Source organism: Fistularia commersonii, chromosome 1, assembly GCF_037954325.1.
Source record: "Fistularia commersonii isolate RoL2024-O1a breed Wild chromosome 1, RoL_Fcom_v1.0, whole genome shotgun sequence".
In the NCBI taxonomy this organism is placed as follows: Eukaryota; Metazoa; Chordata; class Actinopteri; order Syngnathiformes; family Fistulariidae; genus Fistularia; species Fistularia commersonii.
In genome coordinates, this window is record NC_141284.1 from 22,814,999 (window position 1) to 22,833,260 (window position 18,262).

At 44.6% G+C, this 18,262-nt stretch overlaps 1 protein-coding gene across 2 annotated transcripts in view; it reads left to right on the plus strand.

Annotated features, from left to right (window-relative positions):
• dph6 (diphthamine biosynthesis 6) overlaps positions 1-12,444 on the plus strand; it is a 68,366-nt gene extending 55,922 nt beyond the window's left edge. For both annotated transcript variants that reach the window (XM_086155047.1, XM_086155055.1), the window contains 2 exons: positions 910-1,294; positions 10,362-12,444. In XM_086155047.1, coding sequence (XP_086011173.1) covers positions 910-1,294; positions 10,362-10,480 — 504 coding nt within the window. In that variant the 3' untranslated portion in view covers positions 10,481-12,444. The remainder of the gene's footprint in view (positions 1-909; positions 1,295-10,361) is intronic.
• The last annotated feature ends 5,818 nt before the right edge of the window (positions 12,445-18,262 follow it).

An 18,262-nucleotide genomic window follows, 5' to 3' on the forward strand; every position in this document is an offset into this window, starting at 1 on the left:
TCGCCAATGTTCGCAGAACACTGCATTGAATCACATGGATTTCAGCAGAGAAGGCTGAAGAACGTTGTCCGCAGGTTCTGGAAAACCCTTTCCCCCTTTTTTTCCCCACTCAATAAAAAAAACAAGAATGTGTTATCCTCCAAAGTTGCGTCAAATCAAAAAGAAACTAACTGAAAACTGTGGTTTTCAGTTAAAACACAGGGTCCCTGGTTGGATTCTGACAGCGACCCATGCCTTTGTGGGTTTCTTCCAAAATCTTGCAGGACGTCAATTTAAGATTTATGTCATTGTGTCTCTATATAATGTGTGAATGAGGGAGCAAATGGTCATATTTTCCGATATGACTTGTGGATGAAGGGGTGAATGGTCATATCAGAATCACATTATTTGTCCCAGAGGGGCAATTGGAGGGCGCATGGGTAGCATAAACGTCTGAAGATTCAACATCTATTAATAAATTAGACTATTGTATAATAAACCGTACATTTGTGCATGTATGCAGATGGCTGCACATCTATAAATATCTGTGCATCTATGGGCAGATACCAAAACTAAGCAATGCTTATTTCTACATATATGACCCACGGATCGACTGATGACAGTTGTGATAAACCCCCGCCGCCAGCGTGCAAGATAAGAAGTGTAGATAACGAATCAATGAACTGCTATTATCAAAATGAAAGGAACAACAGTGGATTACTGCGAGACGAGTTATTGAAAATGAGTAAATAATCCAAAGAATTACCTGATAATCAATTTGAAATTGCTTGACATTTCATATTTAGGGTCGTCCCCTGCAAATCACCATTAACAGATTTCTTTAGAATTTGTTAGAAATGGTTTAAAATTGTTTTAGCGTTAGTGGAAAAAGTAAGGGTGTTGAGGATGTCTTTGCTCTTCGCATTGCAGGAACTTTTATTGGAGACGAACATCCAAGCCGTCCCATTGTCGCTCATTGTGGTGCCCGCTTTACCCAGAGGCGCGGCGGTGGAGCTTCATGTGACGGCTATCCGGGACGACCCCGGCCAAAGGACCTCCCGCCACATGACCAGAGATGTCGGCTGTGGATACGTAGAATGTCATTCTCTGGTCTCCTCGGACGGCAGTTGCGCCTCGCTATCCCTCAGCTTGCACACCCATGGCCTTGAAGCCGCAGACGATTTCAGGGGCGTTGCAGAAGTTGTTGGCGTTACATTAAAAGAGGCCGTGAAGATAATCGATGCTGAGCTGGTGCCAGTGTGCGCCAGGGTGTTCTACAAGTGTGACAACCTCCTGGCTCAACACATTGTCAGAGGTATGTCCCCGTTTTTAATTTAACACAACACACAAGATTCGAATAGCTAAAGATGATTTACACCAGAGGTGTGGACGCCTCCGACTAAGCTTGATGAAATTATAAAATTCTCACAACTTGACTCTATTTATTTCCAATGGTGCATGAATTGAATTTTGCTGGAGCCTTCAAACTATGTTCTTATCACCCTTCATGACATCCGCACCATGTATATAACTGTGCACTATGCATGCAACTTATCCATTTATGTTTATCCTGTACATACTCCAAGCCGAGAACTGTCATTGCAAAATATCACTTTGCCTACACAGTGACAATTAAAAATCTCAAATCTTTATTAATGAAGAACTTCACGCTCTCTTAAGTGCAAAATATGTGTATCACTTGTATTCTACATATGTATGTGTGTGTGTATGCTTGTATATATGCATGTATATATGTGTGAGTGACAGAATCAAACAAAATCCAAAAAGACACATTGTATGATTTTAAAATCATTAATTTGCTTTTTATTGCATGATGTAAGTATTTGATACAGCAGAAAAACAGAACTTAATATTTGGTACAGAAACCTTTGTTGGCAATCACAGAGATCAGACGTTTCCTGGTTTTCTTGACCAGATTTGCAGTCACTGCAGCAGGGATTTTGGCCCACTCCTCCATACAAATCTTCTCCAGATCCTTCAGGTTTCGGCGCAGTCGCTGAGCAATATGGACTTTCAGTTCCCTCCAAAGATTTTCTGTTCAAGTCTTGAGACTGGCTGAGCTACTCCAGGGCCTTGAGATGCTTTGAGATGCTTTGAGATGCTCTGAGATGCGCTGGCTGTTTGTTTCAGGTCGTTGTTATGCTGGAAGACCCGGCCACGACCCACCGTCAAGGCTCTTACTAAGGGAAGGAGGTTGTTGGCCAAGATCTTGTGATACATGGCTTCATACGGTGCAGTCGTCCTGTCCCCTTTGCCAAAAAGCATCCCCAAACAATGAGGTTTCAACCTCCATGCTTTACAGTTGGGATGGTGTTCTTGGGGTTGTATTCATCTTTCCTCTTCCTCCAAACACAGCGAGTGTCCATTCCTCCTCTGGATCATCCAGATGGTCATTGGAAAAACTTCAGACGGGTCTTGAGCAGGGGGACCTTGCCTGCGCTGTAGTATTAAATCCATGAGGGCGTAGTGTGTTACTAATGGTTTACTTTGAGACTGTGGCACCAGCTCTCTTCAGGTCATTGACCAGATCCAGCCATAATCTGAATGTATCTATGTATGTATATGGTTCTGAGATGGCTATTTGGTTGAGTGGTCATTTCTGACTTCCAACTACTGGTATTTCGGATCTTCAGTGACTGAATTGCACTTCTTGTAAGTGGCTTTGGATAAAAGCGTCTGCCAAAGGACTGTAATGTGATGTAATGAAATGTGTAGTTCTGTGCTGATCCCTCACCTTCATGATCATTGATGCCTCGCATGGTGAAATCTTGCATGGAGCCCCTGACGGAGGGAAATTGACCGCCATCTTGAACTTCTTCCATTTTCTAATAATTGTGCCAACAGTTGTCGCCCGAAGAACTGATAGGTCTGCGAGAGCTGCCGTTGTTACTGGCTGATAGGTGATGGGATACTTATTTCGTTCACCTAGACTCGCATAAGAACTTAAGTGACATACCATTCCTAATCCATGAGGTTGAATATAACGCCGGTCCAACCTTTGTAGCTATAACAGCTTCAACTCTTCTGAGAAGGCTGTCCACACAGTTCAGGGATATGTTTATGGGAATTTTTGACCATTCTTCCACAAGCGCATTTGCGAGGTCGCACACTAACGTTGGACGAGAAGGCTTGGCTCTCAGTCTTGGCTCTAATTCATCCAAAAGGTGTTCTATCAGGTTGAGGTCAGGACTCTGTGCAGGCCAGTCAAGTTCATCCACACCAGACTGTTATCCATGTCTTTATGGACCTTGCTTTGTGCACTGGTGCACAGTCATGTTGGAAAAGCAAGGGTCCGGCTCTAAACTGTTCCCACAAAGTTGGAAGCATGAGATTGTCCAAAATGTATTGGTATGGTGAAGCTTTCCGAGTTCCTTTCACTGGAACTAAGGAGCCCAGCCCAGCTCCTGAAAAACTACCCCACACCATAATCCCCCCTCCACCAAACTTCACACTTGGCGCAATGCAGTCAGACAAGTGCCGTTCTCCTGGCAACCACCAAAACCAGACTCGTCCATCAGAAGCACGATTTGTCACTCCAGAGAAAGTATCTCCACTACTCTAGAGTCCAGCGGTGGTGTGCTTTACACCACTGCATTGCATTGCACTTGGTGGTGTGTGGCTTGGATGCAGCCGCTCGGCTATGGAAACCCATTATGTGAAGCTCTCCGCGCACTGTTCTTGAGCTAATCTGAAGGCCACATGAAGTTTGAAGGTCTGTAGGGATTGACTCTGCAGAAAATTGGCGACCTCTTCGCACTACGCACCTCAGCATCCGCTGACCTCGCTCCGTCAGTTTACGTGGCCTGCAACTTCGTGGCTGAGTTGCCGTCATTCCCAAACACTTCCACATTCTTATAATACAGCTGACGGTTGACTGTGGAATATTTAGGCGCGAGCAAATTCCACAACTGGATTTGTTGCACAGGTGGCATCCTATCACAATTCCATGCCAGAATTCACTGAGCTGCTGAGAGCGACCCACTCTTTCACAAATGTTTGTAAAAGCAGTCTGCACGCCTAGGTGCTTGATTTTATACACCTGTGACCATGGAAGTAATGTGGACACCTGATTTCGATTATTTGGATGGGTGAGCGAGTACATTTGACCATAACTTGACCATAATTATCCATACCCCAGGCTTGAGTGTATAGACACACAAACATATGCATACGTACCTACAATCTAGCCCAAAGTTATACTTGATCCTCTAGTATACACTAATTAGGAAAAACAATCCTTATTTGATTCATCTGTTTGCTTAAACACGACTGAGATAAGTTGTTCTTCTACATAAACTTAATATAACTGCATTAGAGGTGACAGCATTCCCTTTGTTCGGTTTATTTTTCAAATTTAGACAACACCGGTAAAAGTAAGTGTGGTAATGTATCCCTCTAAGTAGACTCCAGTGGATTTCTGCCACATCCTGTGTTTAATAATTGTTGCTGTAAAGTCGTTGCGTTTGCACAGTGCATCTGGCTCGGTCTTTTGTCATCATTGCACTTTCATACGCCGCTGTTTCTGTGCCGGTCTTACGAAGTGGAATGTAAAACGGTATTTTGTTTTCATCCTAAGACATTTTCTCACTCATCTGTCAAAATCATCTCAAGCCAGCGCACTAACATCTCTAAAACTTTGCTAAATCAGCCGCCCTACGGTCATTTTACTTTCAACCTATCTGCTCCTTTTCCAGCACTTCCAGGAATTGTAGGCACAGTGATGATGCCTGTCATTTATTTTCTCATGTTTTTATTAACTGCAGCAGAGGCTCCTGGCAGGTCGAGCAGATTATTAATGGATGGAGGAGACGCTCCTCCTCCTCTTGCTGTCCAAAGTCATCCTGTCACATTTCAGAAGAGAACTTTCGGAGATCAGAAAATCTTTTTTGAATAAAAACGAGGCCCTCTCTGAATTTGTTCTTCTCGCCCGCCCCTCAATGGAGTGCCGGGTCGATCGGGAAAAAGTTGCTGGCACCATTGGAATTCGTTGACAGTGCTATTTTCTCAGACTTAGATGGTCTGTACAAACAAGGTGTGCGTCAAATATACTGAATAGGAAGACATTTACCGGTACATCAGGTTAGTCTGAGTGCCTGCCGTCGTGGCTGCTGGTTGGCACCAGTGACATCGAACACACGGGAAATGGGATGTGCAAAGGATTCGGATTAGGATTCGGGTGAAAATTTGGATGATAAGAGTCAGTGAGGTTTTTTTTTTTTTTTATGAGTCAAATTTATATGACAAAGGGCACAGCTATACACACTCATTTTCTATTAGAAATGAATCTGACAGAGCAGGTAATACACCGGACAACGCAAACAAATGACTAGAAACATCATTCATTGTTATGCAGTCCGCTGCAGCTGCACAGAGGATCACAACACCAATCATAGGCAAGTGGCTGCTTTTTTTGAGTTTGACAAAACAGTTTTATTGAAAGGCAGAATTAGCCGCGGAACCATAGTGATGTGTTGTCAGCCACATTTGAACTCATCGGGCGAGATCCTAACCTCTGAAATGAACGCATCTTCGAATGTGGACAGCGTAAGGCGGTGGCCGCTTCCCCAAAACAATTTATTGACTCATCACGGAGCTGCAAACGTAACCCTTGGGTGTCTTTATGGGTCACAGCCTGTGCACATTGGGTGATGAATCCAAAAAGTCAAAGCGGGAAAATGTAACACCTCTGGCGTTGGCGGTCACAGCCTTCCCCATCCTCGCCTTGAGCCCCCGGGTCACTCGCGTTAGGATTCACAGCTGATAGACAGGACATATGCTTCAAATGAAACCTTTTAAACATCTTGTCTCAACTTGTTACTTCCGATCGAAAGCCTTCCTCCATGTCAGGCCCCTGCAACTACAGGCTTAACTTCGAGTGAAGGAAATAAAGGGATATGGGATGTTTCGTAAGTAAAATGACCACTGTGTATCATTTTACATAGTAAGGGTCAACATTGATTCATATTCATCTTACTTATCAAAATGAATGGACGATTCTCCGTCTCCACTTTCAGCAGTCGGCCAACCTTCCATTCATGGAAAACACTTTGGAAAAGGAGAGGAAAGGCCAAATATCTGAGGGAAACCTCAAATATTATTTGAATCCTTATTCTTATACAAATCTGACGGGTGTGACCGATTTAAAAATTGATTGATTTAAAGAAATACCTGACAGTATTAATACTGTAATTAAAATTTGGCTTAATATAGGAATAATCCAAATCACTTAACTAATTGACTTGAATATTTACTTGAAATAACAAATAATTAGAAATAAGCTAAGTAGAATTAGAGTAGAAATGAAAGAAACAACGATTATTAACATTTGAGTATTAGCAAGGGATTGTCTGTTCTTATGAGAATGTTAAATTTCAGTCAACGGGAAATGACGAAGTGTAAGGGGACATTTGAAGAAAGGGTGGGAAAAGTGAAATCTGTTGCTTTCCGTTAAACCCACTTGGGTTTTGCTCAAGGGGTTTTAGACAGGGCTCTCCAGAAACCCGATGCATTTGTTTGCCATGGTCAAAATGAACAATATTCATGAGGCAACGCTTCTTAATCACCACCTCGTTTCCCGGTTAATTTGACCGGTTTGGAAGCCAGTGTAGCGTGACTCAGAAAGCCTGGCTTTAGGCCTTCACCACCGTTTAAAAGCCCCATGAACCCAGCGGGGTTCAGCAATTTCTCATAGACCCCACCCAGCCCCACCTCCTCTTTCTCCTCCTCTCCCCGACCTCCACCGACACCCCCTCCTTCCGTTAACATAGGCTTATATCATTTGTGTATGAGAATTTAGGGCCGCGTTTAGCGTAAGCGTGCAAAAAAACAGATTGATCGGTGGATTTTTCAGCTGGCTGTGTGATGGCAGGGAGCAGACTAATGGCTGGCCCTCTTGGGTGGTTTAGTTCCATCCCGTTGCTAATGCGATAGCTTTTTTTTTTTCACATTTTCCATCCATTGTCCACTCAGCCTCCATGGGGTTTCTGCTGGGACCTGTTCAGACATTCACTCGCAAAGGCAAAAAAATTAAAATAAAAGGCATGACTGCACTGTCAACGGAGCCGCCTTCACCCCCTCTGGCTTATTTTATGCACATGCAGTCATACACATTCAAAGAGAAAACCGGAGAGAAGACACAGTTATTCCCCATCGGTTCGTACGGAGAACTTCAGAATCTGGACAGATATTAGTCCTACGCTGCAGAAGGTGGTGAAGGTTGCGTTCCTTCTAAAACTATCCCTTGTCTGTAATCTGTTGTCCAGAGGATCGGTGCTACCCACTAAGCACCCTTTCCCTGGATAACACATACACGGGGGTCTGGTAATCCTAGCGCGATGTAAAATTCAAACATCGTGACAAAACTTGTTTGTGAGCTCGGCGAAAGGATACACCGTGACATGGCGTTGCTTCAGCCCCAGCATACACTCTTAGGGTACCGCATGCTCTGTGTACGTTTGCTGTTTTATTTCTTACTGTTTCAGTTTTGTCATTTCTCTGTCCTATAATTATGTTCTTCCTTTCATTTCTCATGTCCTACTTCTGTTTCTGGATATATACCAATGATTTTTGGGTAGGTAAGGTAAGTGACTTGCTAAGATAATTTCGTAAGTGGATCGAAAATCAGCTTGTGTCGGGATGGTATGAATCTCAATCTCTTCATTGCGGTTGACTGCAAAACAAACACGAAGCTTGGAAGTCACAATGACGTCAGGCCTTTCTCTTGGATGAACTCATGGTCTGCTGTCACTGATAGGCTGTTCTACTCCCGTAACCAAGACTCATCTCATCAACTGATGAGAAATTGATAAAGCTGCCTCGTTCTCAGTGGCCAAGTTAGTACTTCCACCTCACAGCAAGAAGGTCCCTGGTTGATTCCGACGGGGCTTTTTTTTTGGAGCCTCCACATCTCCAGGTTCATTGGAGACCACAGATTGCCCAGACGTGTGAATGGTTATATGTCTCTATGTGACTCGCAAATTAGAGGATGAAGCCAATATGTTGCCCTGAGATCGACTGGAGACCAGTCCGGGGTGAACCCGCCTCTCGCCCGATGAAGGCCTCAGCAATCCAACAACACTGAGCGCAGAATAAGTGGTATAGATAATGAATATAATGAATGAATGAACATTTTTGGTCTTGCTAAACTTCTGAGGCATTAGACTCTAACGAAACACTGTGTTGCATCTTAATGTTGCGGGCAGAGGCAGGCACGACCTTCTGGGTGCCTCAAATACAAAAACGTCCATGTTTCACCCATTCTGCCTCCGCTCAGGGTCATCCATACTTAGGAGGGAGCCAATGTTGTAGCACTTCCGCGGGATGACCGTTAAACACTATGGTGACGCACAATGATGCAGGAGACAAGTCACACCCAGATCAGAACCACTTTTTCAAATCAAACATACTTATGTTGGATTGATTGCGCATGTTTTATTCACAGTCAGCAAATAGACTCATTAAACAGACGGTGCTATTTTTCTGGAAAGAAAAGACAGATATGTTTCAAAGTGGTAGCACAAGTAAGTTATTGGATACTTCCCCATATGCTTAACTGAAGCCCCGCCCCCACCCCCACACACACACTTTTTTTTTTTTACCACAAAGCATGCCCCACTTAATCCCACTCAGCATGATGGTAAATCAAAAGAAATGTGCCAGGACAGACAACCATGTGACAGACACACTTGTGAACAATTAGTGCACGGACCTGGGGCTGAAGGGGGCGACATCCCAGCGGGCCGCCACTAAATAGAAAGGCTGTCATCAAGACCGGTCTCCAAGACGGTCGGTGAATTCTCACATGTCCGCGGCCCGTCTGCAGCCGGGCCACACACACATGCCCCAGCAGTGTCTCTATGCTCTTCTAAAGCTGATCTGGGGTCCCAACACAGCTTTTTGACATCCCAGCACAACAGGAGCAGAGGATCCATTCCAGTGAACAGCGCCCCCCCCCCCCCCCCTTCCCCAACATGCAGCTCAATTGTCCGAAAGGGCAATGACAGCATTACACCCCTCCCTTCCTTGTGTGTGTGTGTGTGTGTGTTTGTATATGGATCTGTGTGTCACTGTGGGAGGGGCAGGTTAAAGTTCAGTCTTTGCTAACATATGTCAGCAGTGGGGGTTAGCAGAGGGAACATTCTGGCAAGGACATTGGGATGTCAATAATCTGAAGATAGGTCAATGTTCCCTGATCAAAGGGTCCAAGGGCGGCGCAGTGGTTAGCGCTTCAGTTCCAACAGGGGGTCATTCTGTGTGGACTTGGCTTAGAGGTTGGAGAGCCTAAATTACCCAGAGTGAACCCCGCCTCTCGCCCAATGACAACTGGGATAGGCTCCTGAGGACGAGTGGTATATATAATGGATGGGCCCATAGGCAGCCCCAACGGCAGAGCTGTACTCTCCCCTTTTCTTTGAGCCCTGAGTTGACTGGTCGACGGCAAGTCAATGGAGAGAGCTGCCGCCGAGGCGGCGGTCAGAAGTCCATCTAACAGCTGTGAGTCAGTACTGAGTTCCAAAGAGAAAGAGAAGTAAAATATGTGAAACGGTAACATCGGTGCCCTCCGTCTGGATGCCGTCTTCTGTCTGCCGCCTCTGTTTTCCCAGGTTATTTGTTTTGATGGCATCTGTGATATTGATCCAAGCCAACTGGAGGGGGAATAGAATCTGAAAACACAGTCACATCACCTCCTAAGAAAAATCTAAAATTAAACCGTGCGTGGTCTCGAGGCTGGGATCTTGTCTCTTACGAGCTGTCGGGGAACTTTTCAAGTTCCTTGGACTGCGTGGAGATCAGTTGAACCCCTTCCTTTAACTCACGTTACTGGAAGCCAAGCGAGAAATGCTTTGTGAATATTTGAAACTGATCGTCCCCCGGCCTTGATTGATCAATTCATTTTCTCAAACAAGATGCATCTTGGTGTCACAGCGCCACCTTCAAGGATAGCCTTTGAGAGTTTGGATTTGTTTGTAGCGGAAGGCGTTTTGAAAATCTGTCGCTCTCCCAGGTCAGTTTGGGATATGAAAGCAGGGGAAGCGTATTCCACTTGTAGTTGAGTCTGGCTGCGTTAAAAAAAAAAAGGCGCGATCAGTAGCCGATATATAATTCATCTGGTTGGTTTATAATACTTCAGCCTCTGGTGTTCTGGGTCATAGACCCGCAAAGTATTGGTTTCACTCAAAAAGCGTTTTTTTTTTTGTTTTTTTTGACAGCAGTCTGTTCTTATCCGTTAAAGTGCTTTGCAAAGGGGGTCAATGAGACCCTTATAGCGTAATGTCCAACTACACACAAAGCTCTCATGAAACTTTAATGGCGCTTTCTTGTGTCCCCCCCCCCCCCCCCCCCCCTCCTGTCCGATCTGCCAGGGATCGAGGAAAGTTTGAAAAGCATCCTGGAAGGACCCGCTCCGTCCGTGGCGCCAGTTCAGGCTCTGGCCCTGGCTGATTCTCAGATCCTCCACCTGTCCTGCTGGCTCACTTTATGAACACAACCAGCGAAGTGGAATTCAGGTTTTCTGGAGGAGCAGCTGACAACAGGAGATGTCGTCATTTCTACCAGGGCATCATCGGAAACCGACCCGTGGTTGGTTGACTGTCTTCATTGTAGTAAATATGCAAATCTCAAGGGCGACGCATGGTTGGTATGTTTATTCAATGTCACACCCCAGAAATTGGGGCGACATCTCACTTTTGCCCTTTACTACAGTTGATGTATCGCAGCAGCTGCTATTCTATCTCAGAGACGGTCCGCTGGAATGTCTATAACCTGAAAGTGCATGCCAGAGGACCGGAGACCAGAGTATACAAAAGGAGACGACAACGGCGCGTTGTTCCATCGGGCGTTAAACTGTATCCCCCTGCTATCCCACTGTTTCGGGTAGAATTCCTTTTAGCTCGGGAGCTAACACCCCTCGTAAAGACCTAGCTCCGACACCGACACCATCTGTTCAGTTGTAAACCTATAGATTTACTATGCGACCGGTTTTGTGGCTGTTTTTAATGTGAGTGGCTGAGGTGACCGTCTCTCTCTCTCTCTCTCTCTCTCTCTCTCTCTCTCTCTCTCTCTCTCTCTCTCTCTCTCTCTCTCTCTCTCTCTCTCTCTCATGCTCCACGGGACTCAGGGTGTGTTATTATTGTGTAATAGGCAATCAGCACCAAGCACCTGAAAAGATTAAGCCTCTTTATGTTTTCTATTGATTCAAAGGCAGCCTGGTTAATAGGAGAGGGACTTTACCCCACAGAGCTGCAGGGAAGGAATGTGTTCTGTGTGTGTGAGAGAGAAAGTGTGTGTGTGTGTTTATGTGTATGCGTGTGTGTGTTACGATGTGGGAAGAAAATAACACTATTAACCATTGCTCCTGGAACATTTCTTTTTTCAAAGATCATGAACCGTATTGATGATGCGAGTTGGAATGCATCTTCACTCCGGCAATTCTCTTCATCGCGCCCCTGATGGCGGGAGAACTGAGTGGGTTATTGATCGTCACCCCGGCGCGGCGTTGTTTTGATTGTTGTTATCAAAAATTGAACAATAGAGGCGGCCAATAGAGCCTGAAGATTTTTTTTTTATTATTTTTTATCTATTTTTTTTTATTGAAGATTGAAAAACACAAACAAGTTATTATTTATGAGAGCAAGCAAAACTAATCCCCAATGAATATACCATGTTTTTAAGGTGAAGGTGTTTTTTAAAAGGACTCACCCAGACGGTTAGAACTCCTGAATGGTGAAATTTTTAATTTGCACTTGAGTGTTGGTAATCATTATCGAGGTACCAGGTGTACCTCCGGTGCCACGTGTTTTCTGCTTTCTGCCACCAAAATGGGAAAACATTTTTGTTCTTTCAGTACATGCAGCTTTTCTATAACCATTCATTTGGGAAAAGTAGCCTTGTTTTCATAGAGGTCGTTTCTTCATTTGTATCCGAATGCTAAGTTCAGCATGCTGGTTTTCCGCTGCCGTGCACATCCAGCAGTCTTACCTAATAAGTGATACGGCTTTGCAATAATATAAAAGTCATAAGGTCCCTAGTTGGATTCCGACAGGGGGCCTTTCTGTTTGGAGTTTCCGTGTTCTCGCCGTGTCTGTGTGGGATTTCGCCCAGGAGTTTCATTGGAGACCCTTAATTGGAGAGTGAATGGTTGCATGTCTTTGTATGACAAGTGAATGAGAGGATGAATGGTCGTATGTCTCTATGTGGCCCTGTTATCGATCCAGGGTGAACCCTGCCTCTCACCCAGTGACGGCTGAGATAGACTCCGGCCTGTGAATGACGGTACTAATATGTATGCGATGTTATTGTATCTAATACATGCAAGAGTCTGGAGGTTATACATATTTTTCCCTTTTTTCCCTATTGTTTTCATCAACAGCTGTGAATCCATGTTGCTTTTTTCCTACAGTGAAAAGATGTTTTCAATAAACAGAAATGAAGCCCAGCCTCTAAAAATGACTTTACTGAAACTACTTGTCGAACATTTCAGATATTGCATCGTGTTCTGAGGCAGGCAAAAGTCACAAATAGCTCGTCGCTCTTGTGCCGGCTAGTGTGATGCTCCGCGGCTGACACGTTCCCCGGTGTTCCTGCTCCTGCGCTCCCTCACGAAATGATTCGAGACAGGGTGACATTTAGTTTTCTCGTGTGTTCTGTCAAATGTACATTTTGCTACAGAACTGACCTGCAACCCCTCCGCAAAACAAACTGGCTTTTGTACCTAACAGTGTCCTTTGTGTGCAGCGTGCCTGCCCGCGGCCCTTGTCATTTTGGCCTTGCACATGGACTTAACTGTGTGTTTCTTCCTCCAGGCTAAACAGGCTGATGTGTGTGTGACTCTCTTTCCCCACAGCAGTGGGCTACAGTAAGCCTGCTTCAGCGGTGACCTCACTGCAGAGGCTCCTTCTGACATTGTGGTCTGTTTGCCTCATTGACTGTGGCTTTGTTTGTTTTCATGTTTGAATGTTTTTGTCCATAATACATCCTCTTCCCTCCCCTCTTTTTACATATTGTGAAGCCTTGTCTTCATGGTCACAGCGCTGACTTAATGAAAGGTGTTCTTTATGCAGAGGCCCAGAAGCAGCAGTGTTATTGTGCGGAGTGTGCTGCCATCTTGTGGCCAGTAGAAAAAGTGCAACTTAAAGCAGCACATGACTAAAAGCGTTTTTAAAATATCAGTCATTGAAACACATGATAATAAATACAATCATAGCGCGCTTTCCATCAAAGTGCTGTACAAGTAAGAAGGTTGAGGAAACAGATGAATAGAGACACACGTTCAATTAATTTTTGTCCTTCAATGAAGAGTTCGATGGGTCGAGGCATTTCCAATTAACCTAATTCCATTTCTCCAGGTAGAACACCATCCAGTGACCGTCACACTGAGGGATTTGAAGGTACTTGGTAAAGATGGAACGCGTCATTTGAATTTCTTTTTCCCCAAATCCTCATGTGTAGCACTTCCTGAACGGTTTCAACACGACAGACCAGCTGCGATTGCAGCTTGGCCACTTCTTCCATCATGCAGGAGGAGACAAATGGTGTTTTGATATTATTTAGATTCCCACAAAATTAAAGTCTGCATTTTCTACTGTTTGGGAAATTACACATGTTACCTAAGCTCCCTCCTCTGTCCTTGCAGTTTGGAGCTGGAAGACCTCCAGCTTGTCCATGGCAGCCACAAACCATTTCAGTGCCCTGGTAGTGGGGGGTGTGGGGTGGGGGGGGGGGGGCTAATAACTTTCTTTTAGATAGATGATTTTGGTGGTTATGGTAAACCAGAGCTTCTGAGGAAAACTCACGCAAAAAACAAAGAAATCATACAACAACCGTATTGGAAGCGCCTCAACACTTCAAACCGCAGAGCCATAATCACAGAGGAGTTTACACACAATTGCAGTGTTATTAGGAACACACAGGAAAAAAAAAAAAAAAAATCAGTGTTACACAAAAACCCACATTTTATTGAACGTGAGGCATTGATTTTATTTGAAATGTCAAGACGAGGTTGCATTTTGAAGTTCTGTCAAATATTACCGAGAGATGTGAAATATTCCGCCAACCCTTAAATCCTATAATCCCGCAGATTCACTCCAAAGCAGCACAATCCATTGCATGGAAACTGGGTCATAATGGGATATGGCAAGTGTATCCGCAATTATCTGAGAGCCAATTAGAAACAAAGAAATCATCATTTTGATTAAAGTAAAGTGATAACAGCAATCAGCAGTTTTAACATCTACAGGGTTGAAATAGAGAAATATTTTTTTCTGGCTATTATGGGGAGGTTGTTAGCAACGAACATAATGGTTACCATTGTGAAAATAGAACGCAAAGAAAGAGTTTCCAAGTAGAACTACATATAAGGGCAGAAAACGCAGCCACAATGGATTTGTCCCACGGGGAATTTTTCTGGATAACCCATTCACCCACCCATATTGCTACAAGGCAGACTTTGTTGTAATTTTTACTTCATTACCTGACTTCCCGGGGGGGAAAAAGGGCGGGAGGAGGTGGGGGTGGGGGCTCTCTGCCAAGAAGCCGTTCCGCTAGGACACCTCCGAGGCAAACCTCCAGTTCAGGTAACAAAGTAGGAACACAGTCCAGCAGTTGATCCGTGGCCTGCGGTGTGTAAATAGGTCCTGCACCAACATGTCCCCCTGCAGATGACTTTGAGAGGCTCTTTTTATGTTTCTTTTTTTTTCAGATTTCTGTCAGTTCGGTAACTTTTTTATGGCCAAAGAATGAAGATCCGGAGGCAAAAGTTCATTAGAGCTGCTGATAAACTGAAGGAAACCAAAAAAAAAAAAAATGAGACACAGCTGAGGATCAACCATGAGACAATTGTAGAGGAAACGACAAATAAGCTTCAAAGATTCATTTGAAATGTCAAAATTGGGAAGAATAACATTAGGAAAAAAAGCTTTACAGTCTTCCTCACTTCCTGTTTGGAAGATTCGAGATTTTAAGCAAACATTTTCCTCAAACTGATATTTTGGAATTTTGATAGTTGATATTTGCAATGTCTGTGGAGCGGGCGTCCCTAATGAGGTTGGCGATTCGATCCCCGGCCCCTCCTTTCTGCATGTTGAAGTGTCCTTGGGCAAGACACTGAACCCCCCCCCCAGTTGACCTCTTCTTCCTCTTCATCTTCTTCTCCTTTGTCCTGCGCCCTTCAGGGGTCGCCTCCTCCATCTAACCCTCTCCTCTCTTTCACTTCCTGTCCCTCCATCCATAAATACCCTCCTTCCACACCTCCTGCCTGGCAGCTCCAAACTCAGGATCCTTCAACCCAGAGTCCATCCCTCCTCTGTTCCAAACCATCTCAATCTGGCTTTACGTGCCATGCATGTAATGGACTTGCTCCTGATCGACCCCGTCCTCCTCACTCCGAAGGAGAACCTCGATATCTTCATCTCTTCTGCCTCCAGCTCGGCCTCCTGTCTTCTCCTCAGTGTCTCTAAACCAGTTGCTCTCACCTCCGTCTTCTCCACATAACCTTTCATTCTGGCTGATACTGGAAGCCATATGTTATCCATCCCTCTCTGTTATAAAGTAAAACTTGTAATTGTATTATGTTATATTAATTTTTTTACATTTATCGTAACCTGGGGCCGGCTCAGGGAGATCCCTGCCTGGCGCCTCCTGGAGGATGCATTTACGACGATGAACGGTAACTTCAAGTCAAATCATATACTCTCCAAAACGGTGAGGCCCAGCTGTTAGCTGTGAGCTGCGACATACATCCACGCTGTTTATACACTTAAAAGACTTATTTCACTCACACAGGACAGAAGCTCTCCATCTGTAAAGCCTGTCAACGAGCCCTCGCAGAGGCACTTACAGAAGTTTATCTTTTAAGAGGCAGTTTTCGGGATGGAATTCCACCTAATAACCAGCTACATTAATTCAAACCAGCTGCTGGGATTAACAAATGGCCACAGTCAACAGCGTCTTCCTATGTGGCCTCCCAGACAAAATGGAAAAGGGAAATTGGGACTAACGTTTTTCTTCCCTCTATTGAGCATGGAGATCTCTCAAACGAACAAAAAATGCATAATGAAAAGGAAGAACCGTGACTCAGGGCAGTTTGTCAGATGCTATGGATCTAAAGAATAGAGCAGCAGTTGATCTTGCCAGTATTATATAAAACCTAAAATGGACACACATGGTAACTTTGCTTTAAATCTCTCAACTTTGGAACGTTGCGCCAAGTCAAAGCAGACCAAAATGGATTAAGGGAGACGTATCTTGGTGAGAATTTTCCAAAAAAGACACATTCGCATTTGTTAAAAAAGCTGAGTTCCAGCAGAAGCAATTACCTTCAAATAACGCCGTCCGATATTTCTCAGAACTCTCTATGTTAGAAATTCATTGTGACAAATTACAACAATTACCGCTGCATTCCCAAATTCCTACTGCACAGAAACCTTTACTTTGTTTGATATGCTGTTAAGCGATCATGCAGAAGGTGGGCTTGAGATTAAATTGAAGTTAATCTAAAAAATGTTTGCTTTTCTGCAACTGCGTCTGGAAAAAAGCCGCGCCTTGGAGGGAGAGAGGTCGGGTCTGCAACCTGAGCGGTCGACTCAGGAAAAACATCCGCTAACGTTCCTTGTGACATCACCTTGGCGAGCGGAAGGTAAGGAAGGTGTGGGGGAAGAACGAGCTACTCAGTCTGTTAGTGGTGCATGACAGTGACGGCGGCCATCACCGCTCTTCTGCCTGAAGATGGCGCTGTGCAGTGGCCTTGGCTGGATTTTGTCTGAAAACTGGAGTGACTGTCAAACAATTCAACGTGACGGATGTTAGTTGTGGAGATAAGCGTGGTCTGCGGCTCATCATATGAGGGGAAGCTTGCAAGTTTTACAGAAATCAATTCCACTGGGTGAATCCTCCTAAAGAGAGCATCAAGCGGAAAAAACGGTGGAAAACTGATGTCATCCACGGACCGGCAGCCTCTCGTTTTTTGGTTCATTTTTAGTAGCAAATTCTTTTCGCAACTTTAACGCTATTTTTGAGAAACTCGGGCAAAAACAATTCTCGGTTTGTTTTTCGCTGTCTGTGCATGGTCATCATCTTCGTCTCCTCTGTCGGGCGAGCTTTCAGATGGACCTATTGTCCGGTGCGTAAACAGTTTTGTGGCCGTAGCAGAGGATGAGCATTTTTTCTTCGTCAGTGTGGTCGGCACGCAGCTCCTTTCTGTCCAGCCGTCTTTCACAAGTGCCTGTGCGGTGCGGTTACTTCCGAGTTGTCCTGCGGGTTGGTGAATTTCCTCCGGGCGGTCTGGGGATCGTCCTCCTCCATGCATCTTTCCTGTGTTTTATGTGCCCACACGGCGGTTGACATCAGCGAGTACGCTGGGATTCAAGGGAGAGCAAGCTGCTGAGTTACTTACTGGTGTCGTACATGTTTGAGGTGGTCATCGGAATACCCTGGATGTGTCCACGCAGTGTTATAGGTTCAAGCCATTATCGTGGCTGGAATTCCATTTGGGCCAGTATCTGTGCTCTTAAAGCTCCTGTCGGTATTTTATTGTCTGTCAGAGTATGACAGCCCCCACCCCGAATTAGCCGATGACGGTCATGTCTGGGTCAGTTGTGTTGTCTGGGGAGTTCCTGGCATTTCTTCCTTTGGAAGTTAATGGACTCATAGTCCTCCACTGTCATCTCCTCATCCTTCTAGGGCAGGGGGTTCAGGTCAAACTAATTTCATCTATAGACACTCGTTGCATTTCTTGAAAGTGTCCGGTGTCACAGGAGTATTTCAGGCTTTGGAGCCTCAAAGCCTTTTCCGTCCATTAAGAGTTCTCAAGCTCCTGCACCTGGTTGCTGACACTACATTGTAGGTTTTATCGTTCCGTCAGATAAAAAGGTTGTCAATTTTCCAGGAAATGATCTATTCTCTGTCTGTCGCTCTAATCAAACTACCCCTCGATGTTTTCCAAAAAGAAACTATCCAAAAGGATTTTTTTCAGGTATCAAGGATGGTGGAACTGTGTGGGGTCCGCCTTCATTGGGTTTCATCAGGGTAACCCAGCTGGAGGTCTTACCCAAGTCTGACATTTCTACTGGCTCTCTCCTTTCATCCAGGGTTTAAAAGTTCGTTTTTTGCAAGATTTGATGCTTTTTAACTCCTTTAAGAAACTGTATATGTTATTCTTATTTATATTTTTCCTTAAGAAATTCAAATTGATCTGATACGCCTGAGTATCAAGTTTAAGTAGCAAGTTTAATTCAATTTGATTTTTTTTTTTTTTTAAGGTAAAATTCCA